Source organism: Bos mutus, chromosome 23 (genome assembly GCF_027580195.1).
Source record: "Bos mutus isolate GX-2022 chromosome 23, NWIPB_WYAK_1.1, whole genome shotgun sequence".
In the NCBI taxonomy this organism is placed as follows: domain Eukaryota; kingdom Metazoa; phylum Chordata; class Mammalia; order Artiodactyla; family Bovidae; genus Bos; species Bos mutus.
In genome coordinates, this window is record NC_091639.1 from 25,058,610 (window position 1) to 25,079,993 (window position 21,384).

Sequence of the window (21,384 nt, forward strand, 5' to 3'; positions counted from 1 at the left end):
AGAGCAAGTTTGGTGTCATGAACTTTATTGATTTCCCATGTAAACCAGTTATTATTGAGCATCTAATAAATCTCTGCTTTGCTATTCTAATTGCCAACACCGTCCTCCTGAGGGAATCCCTGGATCCAACCAGGGCTGGACCCCGATAGCCCAGAGTTCTGGGATGGTGGAATGAACCAACCGGACACTTAAAGAGACTTTCCAAGTGGATCGTAGAGACTGACTGCTCCTGGGTGGACTTGTTTCTGACAGATCTGCTCAGACTCAGGATGATACCACAGTCCCAAGGCTATTCTCCATACGAAACTGTGTGTGGGAGGCCTCCTCCCATAATAAAACAGGTATCAACAAATTTGCCTCAGGTAAGGGGGGATGGGATTTCACAGCAGATGGAACTGGGTAAGGTAATAAATTGGGTAACTAAGTTTTTACAAGAGAGGGTGCTGTTCCCCCTTGGGGAACAGATTCATAAGTTTATGCTTGGTGACTAAGTATGGGTCAAAGATTGAAAACTTGATTTGCTAGCCCCTTGGTGGAAGGGCCCTTATATTATTCTAACTACCCCTACAGCAGTTAAAGTTGCAGGTATTGCCCCTTGGATCCATCATACCAGGGTGAAGAGAGCATACCACGCAGACCCAGAAAACACTGAGTGGACTGCACAGAGGGACCCCGCTGACCCTCGAGAGACTAAGACCATCCTTAAGAAGAAGGAAAAGAAGATCTCGGACAAGCCCCTTCAGGATGAAGCCACATGATCAACTCCTGCTGCTTGACCTCATCGACATGCCAACTTCCAAAATACCTCCAACTGTTGTGTATGTAGGGCTATGCCTCTGTCTGTGATGGGTAGACTTCCCTGGTGGCTGTCACCGCTCTGCTAAGGAGACTTTAAACCACTCTGCTCTTTTCTGGGACGCAGAAATCTCTCTCTGCCCTCTTGATGTAAGCTAGACCTACAGTCAATAGACTTGGGTCATAGGATTACATATTATGTAAACACCAGTTTCATAAAGTAACAGAAGCAGTAATTCAAATTAAAATGGCTTTGGACATGCTCACAGCTGCTCAAGGAGGGACCTGTGCTATAATTAAGGTTGAATGTTATGTATATATTCCTGATTTATCTGACAATATATCAGCTGCTTTAGATGTCATGAAAAAACCAGGTAAAAGCAATATCAAATGAAAACATTCCTTTCTGGACTTCGGTACTCTCTTGGGTGAAGGGTAATTGGCGGAAAATTAATTTACCGTTGTATAGTTGCCTTGATAGTTCTGTTCTGTGGACCTTGCATTTTACAATGTATTATGAACTTTGTAATCTAAAGGTTGATGTCGTTCTCCCCGATTGGCGGTTGGAGAGCCAGGGTGCAATATATCCCTATGAGTGATGCTCATACTATGAGTTAAGAGCATCAAGAGGGGGGAATGAAAGAGGAAACAGACAGAACAGGCTCCATCTTGAAAGCAGGACTCCATCTTGGGCCGGACTGTGGACTTTGAGCTATATGCCCAGTATTTTTGGAAACGACAAACCAACTGGAAAACCAGACCCCCCGCCCCTCCCCGATGGAAGAACCCCAGGGCTCGTATCTAGACTCTCCATTGCCTAAAAGAATACACTAATTATCTGTGTAACCAAATAGAACCATAAATACTATTATGCTCATTGGGGTATGACCACAGGCCTATTGATAATTGTCCACTGATGTTCAAGCTGGTTTTAGAAAAGGCAGAGGAACCAGAGATCAAATTGCCAACATCTGCTGGGTCATCGAAAAAGCAAGACAGTTCCAGAAAAACATCTGCTTTATTGACTATGCCAAAGCTTTTAACTGTGTGGATCACAACAAACTGTGGAAAATTCTGAAAGAGATGGGAATACCAGACCACCTGACCTGCCTCTTGAGAAACCTGTATGCAGGTCAGGAAGCAAGAGTTAGAACTGGACATGGAACAACAGACTGGTTCCAAATAGGAAAAGGAGTACATCAAGGCTGTATATTCTCACCCTGCTTATTTAACTTATATTCAGAATACATTATGAGAAACGCTGGACTGGAAGAAGCACAAGCTGGAATCAAGATTGCCGGGAGAAATATCAATAACCTCAGATATGCAGATGACACCACCTTTATGGCAGAAAGTGAAGAGGAACTAAAAAGCCTCTTGATGAAAGTGAAAGAGAAGAGTGAAAAAGTTGGCTTAAAGCTCAATATTCAGAAAACGAAGATCATGGCATCTGGTTCCATCACTTCACGGGAAATAGATGGGGAAACAGTGTCAGACTTCATTTTTGTGGGCTCCAAAATCACTGCAGATGGTGACTGCAGCCATGAAATTAAAAGATGCTTACTCCTTGGAAGGAAAGTTATGACCAACCTAGATAGCATATTCAAAAGCAGAGACATTACTTTGCCAACAAAGGTCCATCTAGTCAAGGCTATGGTTTTTCCAGTAGTCATGTATGGGTGTGAGAGTTGGACTGTGAAGAAAGCTGAGCGCCAAAGAATTGATGCTTTTGAACTGTGGTGTTGGAGAAGACTCTTGAAAGTCCCTTGGACTGCAAGGAGATCCAACCAGTCCATTCTAAAGGATATCAGTTCTGGATGTTCTTTGGAAGGAATGATGCTAAAGCTGAAACTCCAGTACTTTGGCCACCTCATGCAAAGAGTTGACTCATTGGAAAAGACTCTGATGCTGGGAGGGATTGGGGGCAGGAGGAGAAGGGGACGACAGAGGATGAGATGGTTGGATGGCATCACTGACTCGATGGACGTGAGTTTGAGTGAACTCTGGGAGTTGGTGATGGACAGGGAGGCCTGGTGTGCTGCGATTCATGGGGTCGCAAAGAGTTGGACACGACTGAGTGACTGAAGTGAACTGAACTGAACTGAACTACCTAGGCATATGAATCATGGGTTTAAGGCATATGAATCACAGGTTAACTTTGATTGTATCTTTCTTTTCTTTTGTTCAGGCTAGTTTCAGAGAATCTGGGGAGATGGGTTTGAACATGTACACTTAGGGTATATAAGGTTTTCACAAAAACTGGTCGGGGTCCTTGGCTAAGGGGAGACTCTGCCTTGGGCCCGTGGGTGTAATAAACTGCACTCCACTATCTGCATCATCCTTCTGAGTGAGTTTTTTTCCCGGACCACGTGGCTACAACAGTTTGGAATTAAAAGATAAATAAGAACAGGAAACATTATATATATATATATATATATATATATATATATATATATATTATATTATATATTCCCTTAGTATTTTCCAAGGATCATCCTATAACATCTGTAATATCCCAACAAAGAGAAAAGTGTAACAGTTTATATCTGACAGTCTTAGGTTTTCACAGGAAAGAGCTACCTTTCTGGGGTCATGGCAGAAAGACATTTTCTGTATTTCTTTGAGAGACATTTTTCATCTAAAATAAAAATGTCTTTTCTTACCCATTTTTGAACAACTATTTTGTCTACTGTGGGCTCTCCACTGTTCTGGGAGGTGGGGTAATAATAAGAACCCAAGGGACCCAAGCTCTGTGCTCGGGGACCCTGCTGTGGCTGTCTGGTCATCACAGCTCTGCTGCACGAGGCTCTTTGGGGCCCTGCATAGGGACCCCACCCCCATTTGATGGGGTCCCCCAGATCTGATCTCTATGACACAGATGACATGTGTGAATTTGATATGAATGAATATATATGACTTTGAAGGAGGAAACAGACAGGACAGGCTCTGTCTTGAAAGCAGGACTCCATGTTGGGCCAGACTGTGGAACTTTGAGCTATATGGCCAGTATCTATGGAAACGACATACCAACTGGAAAACCAGGACCCCACCCCAACCATGGAAGAGCCCCAGGGTTTGTATCTAGACTCTTCGTGGCCTAAAAGAATACACTAGTTATCTGTGTAACCAAATAGAATCATACATTCTATTATGCTTATAAGGTTCCCTGAAACTAGTCTGAACGAAGAAAAAAGTAAGATAAAATCAAAATTAACCAGTGATCATATGCCTTAAGCCTAGGTGGTTAACAGTGGACAATTATCAGTAGGCCTGTGGTCATAACCCCAGTAAGCATAATAGAATGCATGATTCTATTTGGTTACACAGATAATTAGGGTATTCTTTTAGGCCACAGAGAGCCCTGGGGCTCTTCCTTCCGGGGCCTGGTTTTCCAGTTGGTATGTTGTTTCCATAGATACTGAAACTAGCATATAGCTCAATGTCCACAGTCTGGCCCAAGATGGAGTCCTGCTTTCAAGATAGAGCCTGTTCTGTTTCCTCCTTCATGGGCTGTGGGAATTCCTCACAGTCCCCACCCACTCTCATCTGCCTGACAGCTCTATTCATTCATCCAAGTCTTCAAGACATATGTATTCATATCACTGTAATGACAGCATTGCTTGGGCCCTATTGCAAAGAAACCAAGTACCAAGAAATCTTTATGAGACAATGGGGAAAATTAGAATGTTGAACATTCAATGAAATTAAGGAGCTATAATTGTAAATTATATAAATTATAAAATTGTAGTGTGATAGAACAGTGTAATTATATTGAGAAAAAGAATTCTTCCTTTACTAATTGTGGGATGGATGCAGTCATGAGCTGTGTAGGATTTGCTGCACAGTAATCCTGTACTGTAAGGGAGTAAGCAGGACTGTGTTGGTTCCTTGCGGTTGCTGTGTCAGCTTACTACAACTGGGGGCTTTAAACAACAGGATGAATTCCAAAGTCAACAGGAGGAAGTCCAAAGTCAAGGCACAGACTGGGCCACATTTTCTCTGGAGGCTCTAGGGGGAGTCCTAATTTAATATTAAAACATATAGTGTCAATGTAATGTAAGAAAAGACATTATAGGGGAAGTAGAGTAGGAGCTCAAGGTAGTTCTAAGGTATTTTTCTGAACAGAACAAATAGCATGAGCAAAGGTCCAGAGAGTAGGGAGGCTGATTTGAGTGAGGCAGGGAGGAAAAAGTATAAAATTTGCTTTGCCAGATTTGTTGTAGCCATGCATTCCGGGAAACAAACTCACTCAGGACAATGCAGATAGTGGAGTGCAGATTTTTACACTGGTGGGCCCAAGGCAGAGTCTCCTCTTAGCCAAAGACCCCGACCAGTGAAAACATTTTGTTCCCTAAGGGTACGTGCCCAAACCCACCTCCCCAAATTCCCTGAAACTAGTCTGAACAAAGGAAAAGAAAGATACAATCAAAGTTAACCTGGGATTCATATGCCTTAAGCCTAGGTAATTAACAGTGGACAATTATCAATAGGCCTGTGGTCATACCCCAATAAGCATAATAGAATTTATGATTTTATTCAGTTACACAGCTAATTAGGGTATTCTTTTAGGTGATGGAGAGTCTAGGTATGAATCCTGGGGCTCTTCCACCCTGGGACCTGGTTTTCCAGTTGGTATGTCGTTTCCATAGATACTGGGCATATAGCTCAAAGTCCACAGTCTGGCCCAAGATGGAGTCCTGCTTTCAGTATGGAGCCTGTTAAGTCTGTTTCCTCCTTCAGATTTAGTAGCTAAAATAAAATACAGGATACCTGTTAAATGTGAATTTCTGATATACAATAAGTAATTTTTTCATATATTTCATACAGTGTTTAGAGAATACTTTTTTGAAAAATTATTTATTGTGTGCCTAAATTTGAGTGTCCTGTAGTTTATCCACAACCTAATGCAATAAAGTATTCCAGAGGTGCACATGCCCTTTAATGATACCAGCTCCCTGGTGTCCCCACAGTAGAGGTTTATCATCTGCCCTAGTCCTTGTATCCAATTCACAAAAACCTTACATTAAGTTTTTTCAAAGAAACATAATTTAACAAACAGATGGGCAGAAGGCACATGAAAAGATGCTCAATATCACTAGCTATTAGAGAAATTCAAATAAAAACTCCAGTGAGGCATCCTCTCACTCCAGTCAGAATGACCATCATTAAAAAGTCTGTAAAAAATAAATACTGGAGAGGATGTGGAGAATAAGTAAGTCTCTTACACTGTTGGTGGGAATGTCAATTGGTGCAGCCATTATAGAGAACAGTAGGGAGGTTCCTTAAAAAACTAAAAATAGACTTACCATATGATCTTGCAACCCCACTCCTGGGCATATAGCCAGAGAAAACTCTAATTCAAAAAGATATGTGCCGTGTTCATTGCAGCACTATTTACAGTAGCCAAGACAAGGAAGAAATCTAAATATCCATCTTCAGATGAATGGATGAAGAAGATGTTGCATATATATAATAGAATAATATTCAGCCATAAAAAAAAGAAAGAAATGATGCCATTTGCAGCAACATGGATGTACCTAGATATTATCATATTAAGTGAAGTAAGTCAAAGACAAATACCATATCATATGATATCTCTTATATGTGAATTGTAAAAAAAAAAAAAAAATGAACTTATTTACAAGACAGAAATAGATCCACAGACCTAAAAAACAAACTTATGGTTACCAAAGGGAAAGGTGGCAGAGAGATAAACTAGGAATTAGGGAGTAACATATATACACTACTATATGTAAAAGAGACAAGCAACAAGGATGTATTATATAGCACAGGAAACTATACTCAGTATTTTGCAAAAACTGATAAGCATAAAGAATCTGGAAAAGACTATATATATGCATAAAATTAAATCACTTTGCGGTACACCTGAAACTAACACAACATTGTAAGTAACTATATTTCAATTTTTTTCTCATGGTTAAAAAAGCTGAAGGAAAGAAAAAGTCATACTTCAAAACTTCACCTTCTGGCAGAGTGGGTCCAGCAACTTGAAATTTTGTGTTTAATCTTTAATTGCCAACCTTGAAAGGAACATATTAACTAGTTGTATCATGATAAGGGAATGATTCATCATTTTTTTTTTTTTTTAAATCTAGCATGGAATCTGCAGCTCTGAACACTGTAGGAGAGCTTTCTCCCTAACTGGGCTCTTGCCCTCTTGAAAGAGGCGGAGTTAGTCAACTGTAACAGCAGTTTATAAACACATGTGGACCTGGCATTCAGGGGCTGAGCCAAGTGGGAGACAGACGGTCCTAAGGTAAGTACTGATTTTATATGTCAGTATAATGTGCCCATAGCACAAGAAAAACTGTTTTGTACTCATATCGTGGTTTCTTAAGGGACATTTCAAGTTGTTTAGTCTACTTTTGTTGAATATAGCTTTACAGAAGTGTAAAAATAAAGAATGTAAAACACTAAGTGTGAGAACTCAGATCTGGGAAAAATTCATGATGTGAAGAGAAAAAAGAATTTTTTAGACAATCGGAGAATATGACCAGTGCGAACGAGAGAGTAGATGTTTTTGCTGAAGTAAGTTTCTCCATAGACAGAGTCAACACACAACGGGTGCAAACTGTGACATTGTAATACTACGTGGGCTGTGAAGACTGAAAATTAAGATATATCATTATAGGAATAAGTCTGAATGTCAACAGAAACTCTGTGCTGTGATTAGCCAGCTGGCAAGTCCCCTTCTCTCTCTGGGTTTCAACAACTCTTGGCAAACCTCCAAAAGTGGTCTGGATGGAAAACTAAATAATACGGGAGCAGAAACTAGCTTTCAAAAAGCACAAACATTCACCTGGCTAGAAGGTACAGGGCTTCTCCAGTGGTTCAGATGGTAAAGAATCTGCTTGCAATACAGGAGACTTGGGTTCAATTCCTGGGTTGGGAAGATCCCCTGGAGAAGGAAATGGCGACCCACTCCAGTATTCTTGCCTGGAGAATCCCGTAGACTGCGTAGACTGTAGCCTGCCAGGCTCCTCTGTCCATGGGGTCGCAAAAAGTTGGACACAACTGAGCGACGTTCGAATCAGAATGCAGGAGTTAATGCACTGTTGTAACTACTAATATTGGGGGAGAAACAAAGGCCTTAAAAGCTGTGAAGGAAACTTGTTAAGAGGAGGAAATACGCAAAGACATCAACCAGAAATAAGGTGTTGAAGAAAGATCTGTGAAAGGTCTGCATATTCAGGTAAGGAACCAGAGGTTAGAGAGAAGGGATCTTTTTCCATCAGGTGTTGAGAGTGAGAACCTGAGCTCCTGCTGTGGCAAAGGGGGTGAGGGATAGGGCAGGAAAAATTCCAGGGAGTCCAGAACAGGGAGTGAGTGGGGCAGGGCCAGGCCTGAGGGGCAAGGCAAGGCAGGGTGCATGCTTCCACCAGGGGCCAGCTACAATCTTGGGGCTGCAAAAGGGAAATATGCTGAGATGTATCTCCCTAAACCTTTGCCAAAAACTTCATGCAATCCAAGTTAACTAATCAGTGATCATCACTAATATTTCACACAAACCAAATAAAAAGAGAACCAGAATGACTTAGTTATGTATAAGTTCTTATGCCTACAAGACCTTTGAGTCAAGAGGTAAATAGACACACACTGCCCAGTGTGCTCGGAGACTTGCCCATCTCCCAGCAACTGGGAGCAGGAGGGAAATTTCCTGGTCCCTATTATGAATTTTTCATACTTTAATTTTCTCATCAGGCTTCACTAGTAGATATAACTATATTTTAAAAGAGAACGCAGAGGTAAAGAGATTAAACAACCCCCCAGAGTGTATGTACCTCATAAGGAAAGCAGTTAGCCTCTAAGCCTTCCTTCTTTCTGCTAAGAAACGCTGTCATCCGGGCCCTGCTCCCCACCAGCTCCCAGATACAGCTCCTTTAGTTCACACTGGATTATCCCAGGGTACACTCCTTTTGGGTTTCACAGGTGGCGCAGTGGTAAAGAATCCATCTGCCAATGCAGGAGATGCAAGATACATGGGTTTGATCCCTGGGTTGGGAAGATCCCCTGGAGGAGGGAATGGCAACCCACTCCAGTTTTCTTACCTGGAGAATTCCATGCTCAGAGGGGCCTGGCAGGCTGCAGTCCATGCGGTCACAAAGAGTCGGACACGACTGAGCAACTAAGCACACACACTCACACACACAGACATTCCTTTCAGGGAATATAAGCCTACCTCCTTGTGAAGGTCAAACATAGTTATAATAGTGCTCAATTTACTCATAGTAAGTTTTTAGGGTTTCAGGTAAAGTAAGGTATGTTTTTATCCATTTTTCCTCATATCAGTTCAGTTCAGTTCAGTCGCTCAGTCATGTCCAACTCTTTGTGACCCCATGGACTGCAGCACGCCAGACTTCCTTGTCCCTCACCAACTCCTGGAGTTTGCTCAAATTCACATCCATCCAGTCAGTGATGCCATCCAACCATCTCATTCTCTGTCATCCCCTTCTCCTGCCTTCAATCCTTCCCAGCATGAGGGTCTTTTCCAATGAGTCAGTTCTTCACATCTGGTGGCCAAAATATTGGAGTTTCAGCTTCAACATCAGTCCTTCCAATGAATATTCAGGACTGATTTCCTTTAGGATTGACTGGTTTGATCTTCTATTTGTCCAAATGAATCTCAAGAGTCTTCAACACCACAGTTCAAAAGCACCAATTCTTCGGCACTCAGCTTTAAATATGATCCAACTCACATCTATACATGACTACTGGAAAAACCATAGCTTTGACGGACATTTGTTGGCAAAGTAACGTCTCTGGTTTTCAATATGCTATCTAGGTTGATCATAGCTTTTCTTCCAAGGAGCGAGCATCTTTCAATTTCATGGCTGCAGTCACCATCTGCAGTGATTTTGGAGCCCCCCAAAATAAGGTCTCTTGTTGTTTCCATTGTTTCCCCATCTATTTGCCATGAAGTGATGGGACCAGATGCCATGATCTTAGTTTTCTGAATGTTGAGTTTTAAGCCAACTTTTTCACTCTCCTCTTTCACTTTCATCAAGAGGCTCTTTAGTTTTTCACTTTCTGCCATAAGCGTGGTATCATCTGCATATCTGAGGTTATTGATATTTCTCCTGGCAATCTTGATTCCAGCTTGTGCTTCCTCATATCAAGCCCCGGCTGCTGCTGCTGCTAAGTCGCTTCAGTCGTGTCCGATTCTGTGCGACCCCAGAGACGGCAGCCCACCAGGCTCTGCTGTCCTAGGAATCAGCTAACAGAAAAGGAACTGATGAATTTCATGTTTCCTTCTCTCCCATTTAATTGTTAATTGACTAACGGATTCTGAATGGGTAACAAACTAATATTGAAGGTCTCAGAGATCAGCAGAGAGAGGGCATAAGTGTTACCTGGTTGAGAGGGAGCCCCAGATCAGAAGTCAGAAGATGTCTTCAAAGGACCCCAGTGCTCACAAAAGGAGTGAGCTAGGAAAGTAGCTTCAGGTCTTTGAACTTGAGTTTCCTCCTCCTGATAATAGGATCCTAGAAGCCGTTTCCCGGAGTTGTCCTAGAGGTGGACACACTTGCTAGTTATTGAGTGTGAATCAGGAACACACGTGTGTGACTGATGGCAAGTCACTGAATCTCCCTAGTTCTCATTTTCTGGGGACCAGGAGGTTTATATCACATTTGCCCCAGCCGTCAAAAGACGAAGAAAGATATTATAAGAAAGATATGATAAAATATTATGTAAGTTAAAAATTCATTTCCCTTCGTAACGTGATCCTTGGTCATTGAATAAGGGAGCTTAGTGTGAGAAGGAGCTTAGTGTGAGGGGGATCTCCGACTTCCACCTCACAGCGACACCTTCTCAGAATTCTGCTGAATCACAGCTCCTCCGTTCCCCATGATAAGAAAAGTACAATGTACACAGTCTCCAACTTCCTGACAGATGAGATAAATAGGTTTCCAAGGGATCCTTTATTTTCCAAAGGTTAGACCGTTGATCTCACATTTAAAATGTGGATATTGAAAACATTTGGTATCTAAAATTCATGTCGTGTATACTTTTCAGGAGATGATTATTGGGTAAAGAGAAGTATATTTTTGTCCCAAGCTCCATAACAACAAAATTTTGCAAGAGAATCTTAGTGCTTTCTAAACATTGGGATTTGCGTAGAAAATGCAGCTGTTTGTCCATACATCCTGGCTTTGGGATTCCTGCTTTTTATGAGTCCTGTATGTTTCCTTTCACAGTCATAATAGAACTAGTTCTGTCCAGAGCCTTTGAGTTTCATTCTCTGTCCCCTGCTATGTCCACCCTTCAGACAGGCTGCTGTAGACCAAGGGCTTTTAAACTTCATTGAGTGGACCCAACCAAAGTATCTCTTACCATTCCAATGACCAGATAACTGTGCACATGTGCTTTCCTTTACCCATACACACAGCAAAACTAAAATTTCATGGAATGATGCTTACCTCTTGAACATAGAAGGCACTTTGATATTTCCTATTTCTATTTTCTTCTACTTTAAAAATTGGTGGATTTCATAGTCCACTGAAGGATTGTCATGCACATTTGGAAAAACACTAATATGGAAAAATGAAACCAAGCTTTGGATTCATATACAAGTAGCTTTGAATCCCAGGTCCACCACCTATTTTGGGCAAGTTACCCTAGAAACTTCAATATTCCCAACTGCAAAGTGAGATCAATGACAAACTTCACAGCAGGGATTTTGGGAGGGTTAAATGAAATGAAGATAAATTTGTGACAATGCCCACTGCGTGACAGACATTGAACAAATGTCGGTTCCATCCCAGATTGTAAAGTTCATGCAGCAACATCCCTTGTTCTAGATAGAAGATGTACCAAGAGAGGTAGAATCTAGAATTGCAAGGAAATGGAAGGACTTAGCGTCCTAAGCCTGTAGAAAGAATTAGGATTTTTGAGCAACAGTTAAGCAAATCTGAGTCCTAATTTCAGCTTTTGAACTAATGCAGTGTAACAGCCAAGGAGCTGAACATGGCTTTTGTCTCCACCTCCTCCTCCTCACTCTCTTTGAAGTCCTCTGGCTTCAAGGCCCCTCCCTCCCAGGGTCCCAGGGCCTGCATCTGTGTAGGTTCCAGCCTTGTCCTCATTTTAATCCTAGGTGTGGATATCCGCATCCATCACTAACTGGATTATGACTATGAACATGCCATGTAACCTCTGAGCTTTGGTTTTATTAACTAGAAAAACCACAAAAACTATTTCATGGGATTGTTGTGAGGATTAAACATCCAAAGGGGTTATTGGAGCAGGACCATTAGGAGGTTTTCAGTAAATACTGGAGAAGGCAGTGGCACCCCACTCCAGTACTCTTGCCTGGCAAATCCCATGGACGGAGGGGCCTGGTAGGCTGCAGTCCATGGGGTCGATAGGAGTCGGACACGACCGATCAACTTCACTTTCACTTTTTACTTTCATGCATTGGAGAAGGAAATGGCAACCCACTCCAGTGTTCTTGCCTGGAGAGTCCCAGGGACAGGGGAGCCTGGTGGGCTGCTGTCTATGGGGTCGCACAGAGTCGGACACGACTGAAGAGACTTAGCAGCAGCAGCAGTAAATACTAGGGCTCAGGACTTCCCTGGTGATTCAGTGGCTAAGACTTCATGCTCTCCAATGACTGGGTTCAATCCCTGGTCACAGAACTAGATTCTACATGCCACAACTAAGGAGTTTGCTTGCCACAACTAAAGATCCCACATGGTGCAACTGAAAAGAAGATCCTGCCTGGCACAGAGAAGACCCATTACAGTCAAATAAATGCATTAATTAAAAATACATATATACTAGTTCTCTAGTCCTTTCCCTCTCTAATACCACCCATCATCCTTACCACAGACTTACCTCTTAGCCTACCAAGACAATCAGATTTTACCCAGTGGAGACTGGAGAATGGATTGGTACAATTTTCCATGATTGGTTTAAAGGAGGTGAGAATACAGACCAAGGAATGCATTCCAGGGACTCTTCCAACTCTGCCGTGAAGGAGGTCGACACTTCCTCAGCACTGTTGATGCTGTTCGGCCATATATCATAAAGTGCATTTGGCTTCTGTGGTTTTATCTTTGTTCATTCATTCACTTATTCATTCATTCATTCATCAATGTTTAGAGAAACCAGGAGACTGCCATCATGGCGGGGAAACCCAAGTTACACTACTTCAATGGACGTGGCAGAATGGAGTGCATTCGGTGGCTCCTGGCTGCAGCCGGAGTGGAGGTAGGTTTCATCTCCAGTTGAATATAAACTGACAGCATCAAACTATTTCTCTCACGTGAGCTAGGAGACTTTTCTTTCTAAATGACCTGCTGTTTTTCATTAAAGAAAATTTGTCAGCTATTAAGAGACAAACAGATTTGTCCTTATGGATTATTAAATGTTCTTCCTGTCAAAGAGAATAAACAATTAGAATAAATTTAAGAAACTAATCACATTGTGTGGTCCTAAGTTGGAATTTGATTTTTAAAATTGTGAAATATTATATATGACAGTTATACAACAATTAGAAATGTGAACATTAAATATCAATAGATATATTCAGTAACTTTTGTTAATGTGTTAGGTATTATAATGTACTGTGTTACTTTTAATAGTTTTTATATTTTGGAAATACATACTGAAGTATTTAAATGAAAATATGTGATATCTGGGATTTGTTTCAAATTCTTACAAGGGGAAGGGGGATAAGCATATAAATGACTTACAATTGGGTAATATAATAGAACTGATAATTATTGAAGCTGGTTAACGGATACCGGCTCAATGGACATGAGTTTGAGTAAACTCCGGGAACTGGTGATGGACAGGGAGGCCTAGCGTGCTGCAGTCAATGGGGTCGCAGAGTCGGACACGACTCAGTGACTGACCTGAACTGAATGGATACAGGGATAAATGAAGCAGATACAGTCCCTGCTCTTGGGCAGCTTACACTCTAGTGAGGATGCAGACAAGTGTGTGGGTGATTAAAAGGGGGGTGGGAGCACCTAGAAGGACACCCAAACATTTTAGAGTTACAATTCCATATTCCCGGCAGCAAATTTGTAGGTTTCTGTGGGACTCTGTTGAGTGCTGCCCTCTAGAGGTGTCACTGAGAAAAGCACTTCTCAGCCCAGGTCAGAGGAACCCAGCAACTCTGTGAGGGTTCCCTGGGGAGGGAGTCGTGGACAGACTCTGGAGATTTGGTCCCTTAGCGGGGAGCAGTAAAGGAGGGCTTCAGGTGAGGTGGGGTTCTGCAAAGGGAAGCTCTAGTTTGCTCCCTTAGCTCCCTAACAACATGTTTACCTAAGCCTTAGATTAACACTTTCTTGATTGCTTCATGCTTGATCCATTCTCAAGTGTGTGAAGAAACAAGTACACAGAAAAATTCAAACAGTGCCATTCCAGGTTGTTTAATTTCTAATAATCAACAACCAACGGTTTTCACTGCGGTCCAGCCTTGGGGTTCAAGAATGTGTTCAGAGTTCCTGGGCGGACTGAGTTCAGCACAGGAGGGTGCTGAGACGCTGAGAGCATCCAGGCCTCCTCTTGTCCAGCCCAGCCTGAGGGGGAGATGTAGACTGCACAGACTGACCCTGTGAGTTCATGCAGATCCACAGTAAACTGTTTAGCAAGTTAGAAACTCTCAGTTCCCAAACTCTTCACCATCAAGAATCTACACATGAAAGTCAGTCATATCCGACTCTGCAATCCCACGGACTGTAGCCCGCCAGGCTCCTCTGTCCATGGGATTCTCCAGGCAAGAATACTGGAGTGGGTTGCCATTCCCTTCTCCAGGGGATCTTCCCGACCCAGGGGTTAAACCCAGGTCTCCTGCATTGCAGCTGGATTTTTTACTGTCTGAGCCACAAAGGAAGTCCCTCACCATCAAGACCCCTTTTAAAATATAAACTTGAATGGGAAGAGGTAATATACAGCAGAGGCCCCTGGTGACATCTTGGGGATCACTGACCCCATGGATACTCCATGATGGGGGACATGCAATACCCTGTCCTGACCTTATAGGAAGAGAAAGGCTTTCAGAGATATTAAAACTCCATAACTAGAACTTGCTATCTGTTCCCTCCAGTGACATCCTCCTCCCAAAGCATATCTAATGATTGACAGAGATGGAGACAGTGAGGAGGGGAACTGAACCCGCAAAATAAGCAGTTATGTGCTACAAGCCACACATTTATCTTGGTGGCTCTAATCTGAATTTCCAAGAAGCCATAATCATTGCCCTCTGCCAAACTTGGAAATCTTATCTTCTACATAGCATCAGACAGGGGACGTTCAAGTTCAGCAATGAATGCTATGGAATGAAATAACAAAGACTCATTGACTATTTCTGTTTTTCAGTTTGAAGAGAAATTTATAGAACAACCAGAAGACCTGGATAAGCTAAGAAACGGTAAGACCAAGAACTAAATTCCTCTGATGGGAGTATCTAGTAAAAGTCTTCAGTTGAGGTTAGAACACTAGCAATGCCATGTGTGTGCATCGTGGGTGTGCATCAGGGGAGTGGGAGAAACGTGGTTAAAGGTAAAGGTTGGGGCTCCTCTAGGAGGTCTTGCAGCTCACCCAGGACTTGGGCTGGAACTCGAGTATCTGCTAAAGGAGCCAGCCCCGGTGCCCCATGAATGCCCTCTCTGTGCTCTCTCTGCCTTTCTGCACTGTGAGTGACCATACCAGTTCAGGATGCCACACAGCCCTCCCACCCAAAGTCAGGAAAAACACATGCATCAGAGAGAAGAGAAGAGAAAGAAGCCCAGCCAGTGCCATGAGTCCTTTTCATTAATGGGTTTCAAAAAGTAATATTGTAGCAATATTGCAGACTCAACCAACCAACTGGTGTTGAAATAGTTCTAAGTCCAGGTGAGTGTGTGAGGAGGGAGATAAAGCACAAGGGCCAGCAGCAATGGAGTTAGAAAAAGAGGGTTGCCCCGTGCACTGTCTGGGAGTGGGATTTGATGAGCATACAAAACACCGAATGTAGGAGTCTCTCTTAGAACTGCCCTTAACGCCATGAACCACAGGAGGCTTACTTTAGAAATATCTCATTTGACTTGGCAACTGGCTAGTAGAACCTCTCCCATATTGTTCCTAAAAAATCCATGAAGGCAAGTCAAATACATAAAATAAAGACACATACCATCATCTGGATGGGAAATAAAAAGTGAAATGACAGATTGAAAAGTAAGAGGCAAATTGATAAGAAGGACTCCAGGAAGCTAAAAGCAAAATGCTATTCCTACTGATATTTTACCAAGTAAAAATTTTTGTTTCCTTTTATGTCTTCAGCCATTTCAACAAAAAGTTTGATTCATAAAAAATTTCAATTTAATTAAACAGCATGGTTCATCCAACATCTCACTCTACTTCTCTTCTTCTTTCAAAAGATGGGAGTTTGATGTTCCAGCAAGTGCCAATGGTTGAAATTGATGGGATGAAGCTGGTGCAGACCAGAGCCATTCTCAACTACATTGCCACCAAATACAACCTCTACGGGAAAGACATGAAGGAGAGAGCCCTGTACGGTAGTTTTTTTTTTTCTGTTCTTTCATCTGTGATTAATAGGAACAATTTAGGTGCTTCCCTGAGTGAGCAGGATGTGCTCACAGAGATCATGACCAACAGCAGTACAGACCTTCATGATGTAACTGAGATCCAGTACTACAGAGACCTATGAGGATGCGGGAAGAGTAAACTTGAAGTGGAACCAAGAATTTACGTAGGACTTCCCTGGTGGTCCAGTGGCTAAGACTCTGCATTCCCAATGCTGGGGACTCGGGTTCGATCCCTGGTCAGGGAGCTGGATTCCACATGCGGCAATTAAAAGTTCCCACATGCCACAACTAAGACCCGGCACAGTCATACAAATAAATTAAATAAATTCATTTTAATATGTTTATGTAAGGATGTGCACCATGGATATAGAACGGTGACAGAGGTCTCCAAACACAGATGGACTATGAAGCTGGGAGGACGGTGGAACACCAGAAGCTCAGGCCCTTTTGAGCTTAACACCCACCAACAGTTAGAGACAAGGGACAAAGCACCTGAGTGTCTAGAGGATAAAGCCTTAGAAGGGAAGTCTCTAGAGGAGACGATTTTTAAGTTCCAGAAATTATAAGAATGATGACCAGGAACCTTATTTATCAGTCTTTTATATGAATTGGTCGCTTGACAAAGGTTAGCAGATATTGAGCCCAAGATGCTAGGGTTGTCTGGAACATTTGAATATGTCTATAGCAGCCAGGGGCTTCCCTCATAGCTCTGCAGTAAATAATGCCTGCAATGCAGGAGACCTGGGTTCTATCCCTGGGTCAGGAAGATCCCCTGGAGAAGGAAATGACAGCCCACTCCAGTATCCTTGCCTGGAAAATCCCATGGACAGAGGAGCCTGGTGGGCTGCAGTCCATGGGGTCGCAAAGTCAGGCAGAACTGAACAACTAACACTTCACATGTAGCAGCCTGACTTATTCATTGCAGCCATATTTGGAGGGGGGGCTCCTCTGTGTTGTGATGGGACCATATGATTGAATCATGAAATATGGCAATTACTCAAAAAATTATACATGAGTTACCATACAACTCAGCAATCCTCTACTAGGAATATACTCGAGAACTAAAAATACAACCACACTAAAACTTGTACACAAAAGTTCATAGTGCTGTTGTTCATAACGTTCAAAAAGCAGAAACAGCACAAATGTCCATTAACTGGTGAATGGATGAACACAGGCAGGCACATCCATACAATGGAACATTATGTGACCACGAAAAGAAATGAAGTCCTGATCCATGCTTCAACATGGAGGGAACTTGAAAACATTCTCTTACAGAAAGAAACCAGACACAAACAAGGCATATTGTAAGATTCCGTTTGTCTGGCACATTCAGGACACTCCTGGTCATAAAACCAAAAGCAGTTTAGTGACTGCCAAAGCTGGAGAGAGTAAGGAATGTTGAATGCCTGAAAAAAAAAATCTCTTTTGGGAGTGATGAAAATACTAATATTTTAGAATTAGAGAATGATGATGGTACAGAATCCTGAGACTTTACCCCTTGCGCAGTTTTACACTTGAAAAGCGTGACATTCTGCTATGTGAGTTATATTTCAACAAAGCTTTTTACTCAAGAACACTCTTGTAGGAAGTCATCTTTGGAAGAAAAACAACAAAATTATGTGGAATATGCACTGTGGGAACAGAATGAAGAAATGCACTATTACAGGGGATATTTTGGGTAGAGTCTTGAGAAATGCAAACAAAGCCAGAGTCCAGCAACAGTATATGGAGAGCATTGTGAAACCATATTCTATGGGAAGTACCTGAAAGGAGTGCTGGTATTGGGCAGCTAAATGAGCCTCGTGCTATAACAGGACAAGAGAGGGAAAAGGATGTGATGGGGGTGGCAGTGCCAGGATTCTCTCTCGACACGACTGAGGTGGTACTAATGTGCCACATTAACTGTGGACAGGCCACACCACAGCAGAGACGGCAAACCCAAGTGTGGTCTCGTGGTTGCCTGCCCTGCTTCCACCCTTTTCTCTCATTCTTGTGACTCTGCCTGGGTCACTGATATGCTCTTCCCATATTTGGCCATGTGTATAACAAAAATATTAGACATATATATCTATCTAGATGATTTGTTCTGGAATGAAATGTTAAAATTAATTTAAAAATCATAACTGTATGACTGGCATAGAAAGATGCACCCAATGGAGGTGAATGACTTTGCCATTTCTTGATGCCCCCTCAACTGTAAAACCTAAGGCAGGAGATATCTGACAATTTGGTCATTTTGTCTTTCAGGATTGATATGTACTCAGAGGGCGTGGAAGACTTGGGGGAAATGATCATGCATTTACCACTGTGCCCACCTGATCAAAAAGATGCTAAAATAGCTCAGATCAAAGAGAGAACAACAAACCGTTATTTCCCTGCATTTGAAAAAGTGAGTGGACTGTTCAGTATTTTTGGCACTGAGATCAAAGGACAAGGGAAAATAGTACCTGGCATTGCTAGGGCATTGACCTTCACCTCTGTGAGCCTGTCTGAATACTAATGTAGTACTCTGATTCTCAGGGCACTTTATAGAAATCAACTATGAGGAAAACTTGCACCAGTTTTACCCAAGTTATAATTTTTCAGCCACATTTCTGTTTACTCAGACCAATCTGGAATTCCCTTTTCAATGGAATTTCACATACTTAGAACTTGGGCTTTAGAAGCTCTGAGAGCCACACTGGAGCCTGGAGTAGATGGATCCTCAGAACGTGGTGCAGGGGCTTTGATCCAAGAGAAGCATGATGTCAGCAATACATCAGAAAATATTCTGATACCATGTGTAGGGAGACATGAGAGCAGCTGCCAGTCAGCAGAATGCGTTAGTGTTTTGGGAGTGGATGAAACATATCTAAACAGATATGGGGGTGGTGGGATAGAGATGAAAAGACAGGGGAAAAGTTATTCAGGAGAAAATAATCTACAAATTTGGGGGACATGGCTCTCAGACTCTTAAAGAAAGTCATACAAAACCAAGAAATTAATGTTCCATCATTACACCTAGTATACATCTTAGTAGTAATATTTCTCTTTAAATGTAAGAGGAGAATGTTTCATGACTAGACTACCTTAAATCATGCTAAACAGAAATCACAAACTGAAAAAAAAAATGATTGTAAGATACAGGAGGCTTATATGTAAATAAAAAGCTTAAACCAACACTGTCATCTTTATAAAATTTAAATCATTCTTTCATTAACTTCACAAGTATTAATTTATTGCTTATGTGTCAGGGGGAGCAGAAGGTCTGAGGTTCCCACCCACTCACTGAGGGGCAGAGATAGAAGTGGGGCTGGGTGAGGGGCAGGGGAGGAGCAGGGGTCCAGCCTGCCAGGACCTGTGTCCCTGATCTGACCCCTCCATTCGCCAGGTGCTGAAGAATCACGGACAAGATTATCTTGTGGGCAACAAGCTGAGCAAGGCTGACATCCACCTGGTTGAACTTGTCTACTATGTGGAAGAGATGGACCCTAGCCTTTTGGCCAACTTCCCTCTGCTGAAGGTGAGTTCTCCCACGGCTCTGGGGCCCAGACACACCCCCCACCTCGGCATCTGCTCTCTGGACCCTGGGACTGAGGTGCTAGGGTCCGCGCTGAGTGGTTTCCTCCCCTCGGCTCCTGTTCCTTCTCTCACATGCTGGTCTCTCTCTGCCTGTCTCTCTCCCCCTCCAAGAGCAGATTGGTCCTGACTTGCCTCACGGATTACCATTCATATTTTCTGTCTTCACTTCCAGCCCAATTGCCCCATATTTTCATTTTCCTGTCTTGATATCTGACACATTTCTTTTCCTCATACTGCACTCGAGGGTGAACCTGCAGGACTGATAATTAGGAAGTTCAGAAAGTTGGACAGAGTCTTGCACTAAGACATCTCTGGGGAAAATGCTATTGGGCTGTCATCTTCCTGTCTTAGTTGGTGTCTGTGTCCAGCCTTCTGCTGGTGCTGATGGAGGGGCCTTGGCTGGCCCTTGTCTAGGAGGGTCTTGGGGTCCCTGGCTTGTGTCAGTGACAGGGCTCGTCTTTAGCGGCACTCTGAGCTGTGCTCTCGTGGGTTGCAGGGCCTGAAAGCCAGAGTCAGCAGTCTCCCGGCTGTGAAGAAGTTTCTGCAGCCTGGCAGCCAGAGGAAGCCTCCCATGGATGAGAAAAATTTGGAAGAAGCAAAGAGGATTTTCAGGATTAAATAAAGCAGGCAGGGCTGCCCACGACATGCAGGATCACTCTTCTGAAGTTCTCCAACAATGAAGTGCTTTACCTAAATGTAGATCTTGGCTGTTGTGGAACTAATAAACTTTTTCAAAGTATAGTTGATGATTTAATTAGAATGCAGATTTAGTTGCAAAACAATCTATTTTGTTTTGATCACGCATAAAATCATGATCTCCTCCTAGAATGTGTTTCAGACCTAAACATAAATAAAAGGAGAAAAAGTATCATGGACTCTTTGATCTGTTCAAAAAAGTTATGCATGTACCAGCTATCACTGTCAAAGCAAGTTAAGTAGAAATTTTCATTTGACGTGCTTGGTGTCACAAAAACAGTCTTTTTTGCATTTTGCTGCTCTTCTGACCCATAACCTAAAACTTTTCTCTTTTTTTCAGACAACCTCTTTCCTTCACGTTATCAACCCCTTTTACTATTCAGTTATGGAATCTTTATTTTATATCTAATAGGGAACATTCAGTATTCCAGGAGCATGATAACTAAGGATAAACAAACCAGATATAGTCCCTGTTGTCAAGGAGGTTACATTAGTAAGAGAAACGACAAAATGGGCCGTTCTAATCCAAAATCATGCCTGTTGAGTATCATTCTTGGGTAATTTGTGACATAAACACACAGAGATCTGTTACAAAGTTATTTGCATTTGGTCTTTGATCCCTACATCATCCAGCATTTTCATGGAGATATACTACATATGTGTGTATTTACAAACATATTTTAAATATATATTTTAATACATATTTATATTTATATAAATGTAAGTAGATATTACTCTGAATGTCCTGGGGGGATTGGATCAAGATTTGAGGTAT

At 42.3% G+C, this 21,384-nt stretch overlaps 1 protein-coding gene across 1 annotated transcript; it reads left to right on the forward strand.

Annotated features, from left to right (window-relative positions):
- Window positions 1–6,939: 6,939 nt before the first annotated feature.
- Window positions 6,940–20,781, forward strand: LOC102287938 (glutathione S-transferase A2). Its single transcript, XM_070360842.1, has 7 exons — window positions 6,940–7,072; window positions 12,916–13,023; window positions 15,142–15,193; window positions 16,182–16,314; window positions 18,600–18,741; window positions 19,723–19,854; window positions 20,410–20,781. The coding sequence occupies exons 2-7, from the start codon at window positions 12,937–12,939 to the stop codon at window positions 20,533–20,535; spliced, it is 672 nt and encodes a 223-aa protein (XP_070216943.1). The 5' UTR covers window positions 6,940–7,072; window positions 12,916–12,936; the 3' UTR covers window positions 20,536–20,781.
- Window positions 20,782–21,384: the final 603 nt, after the last annotated feature.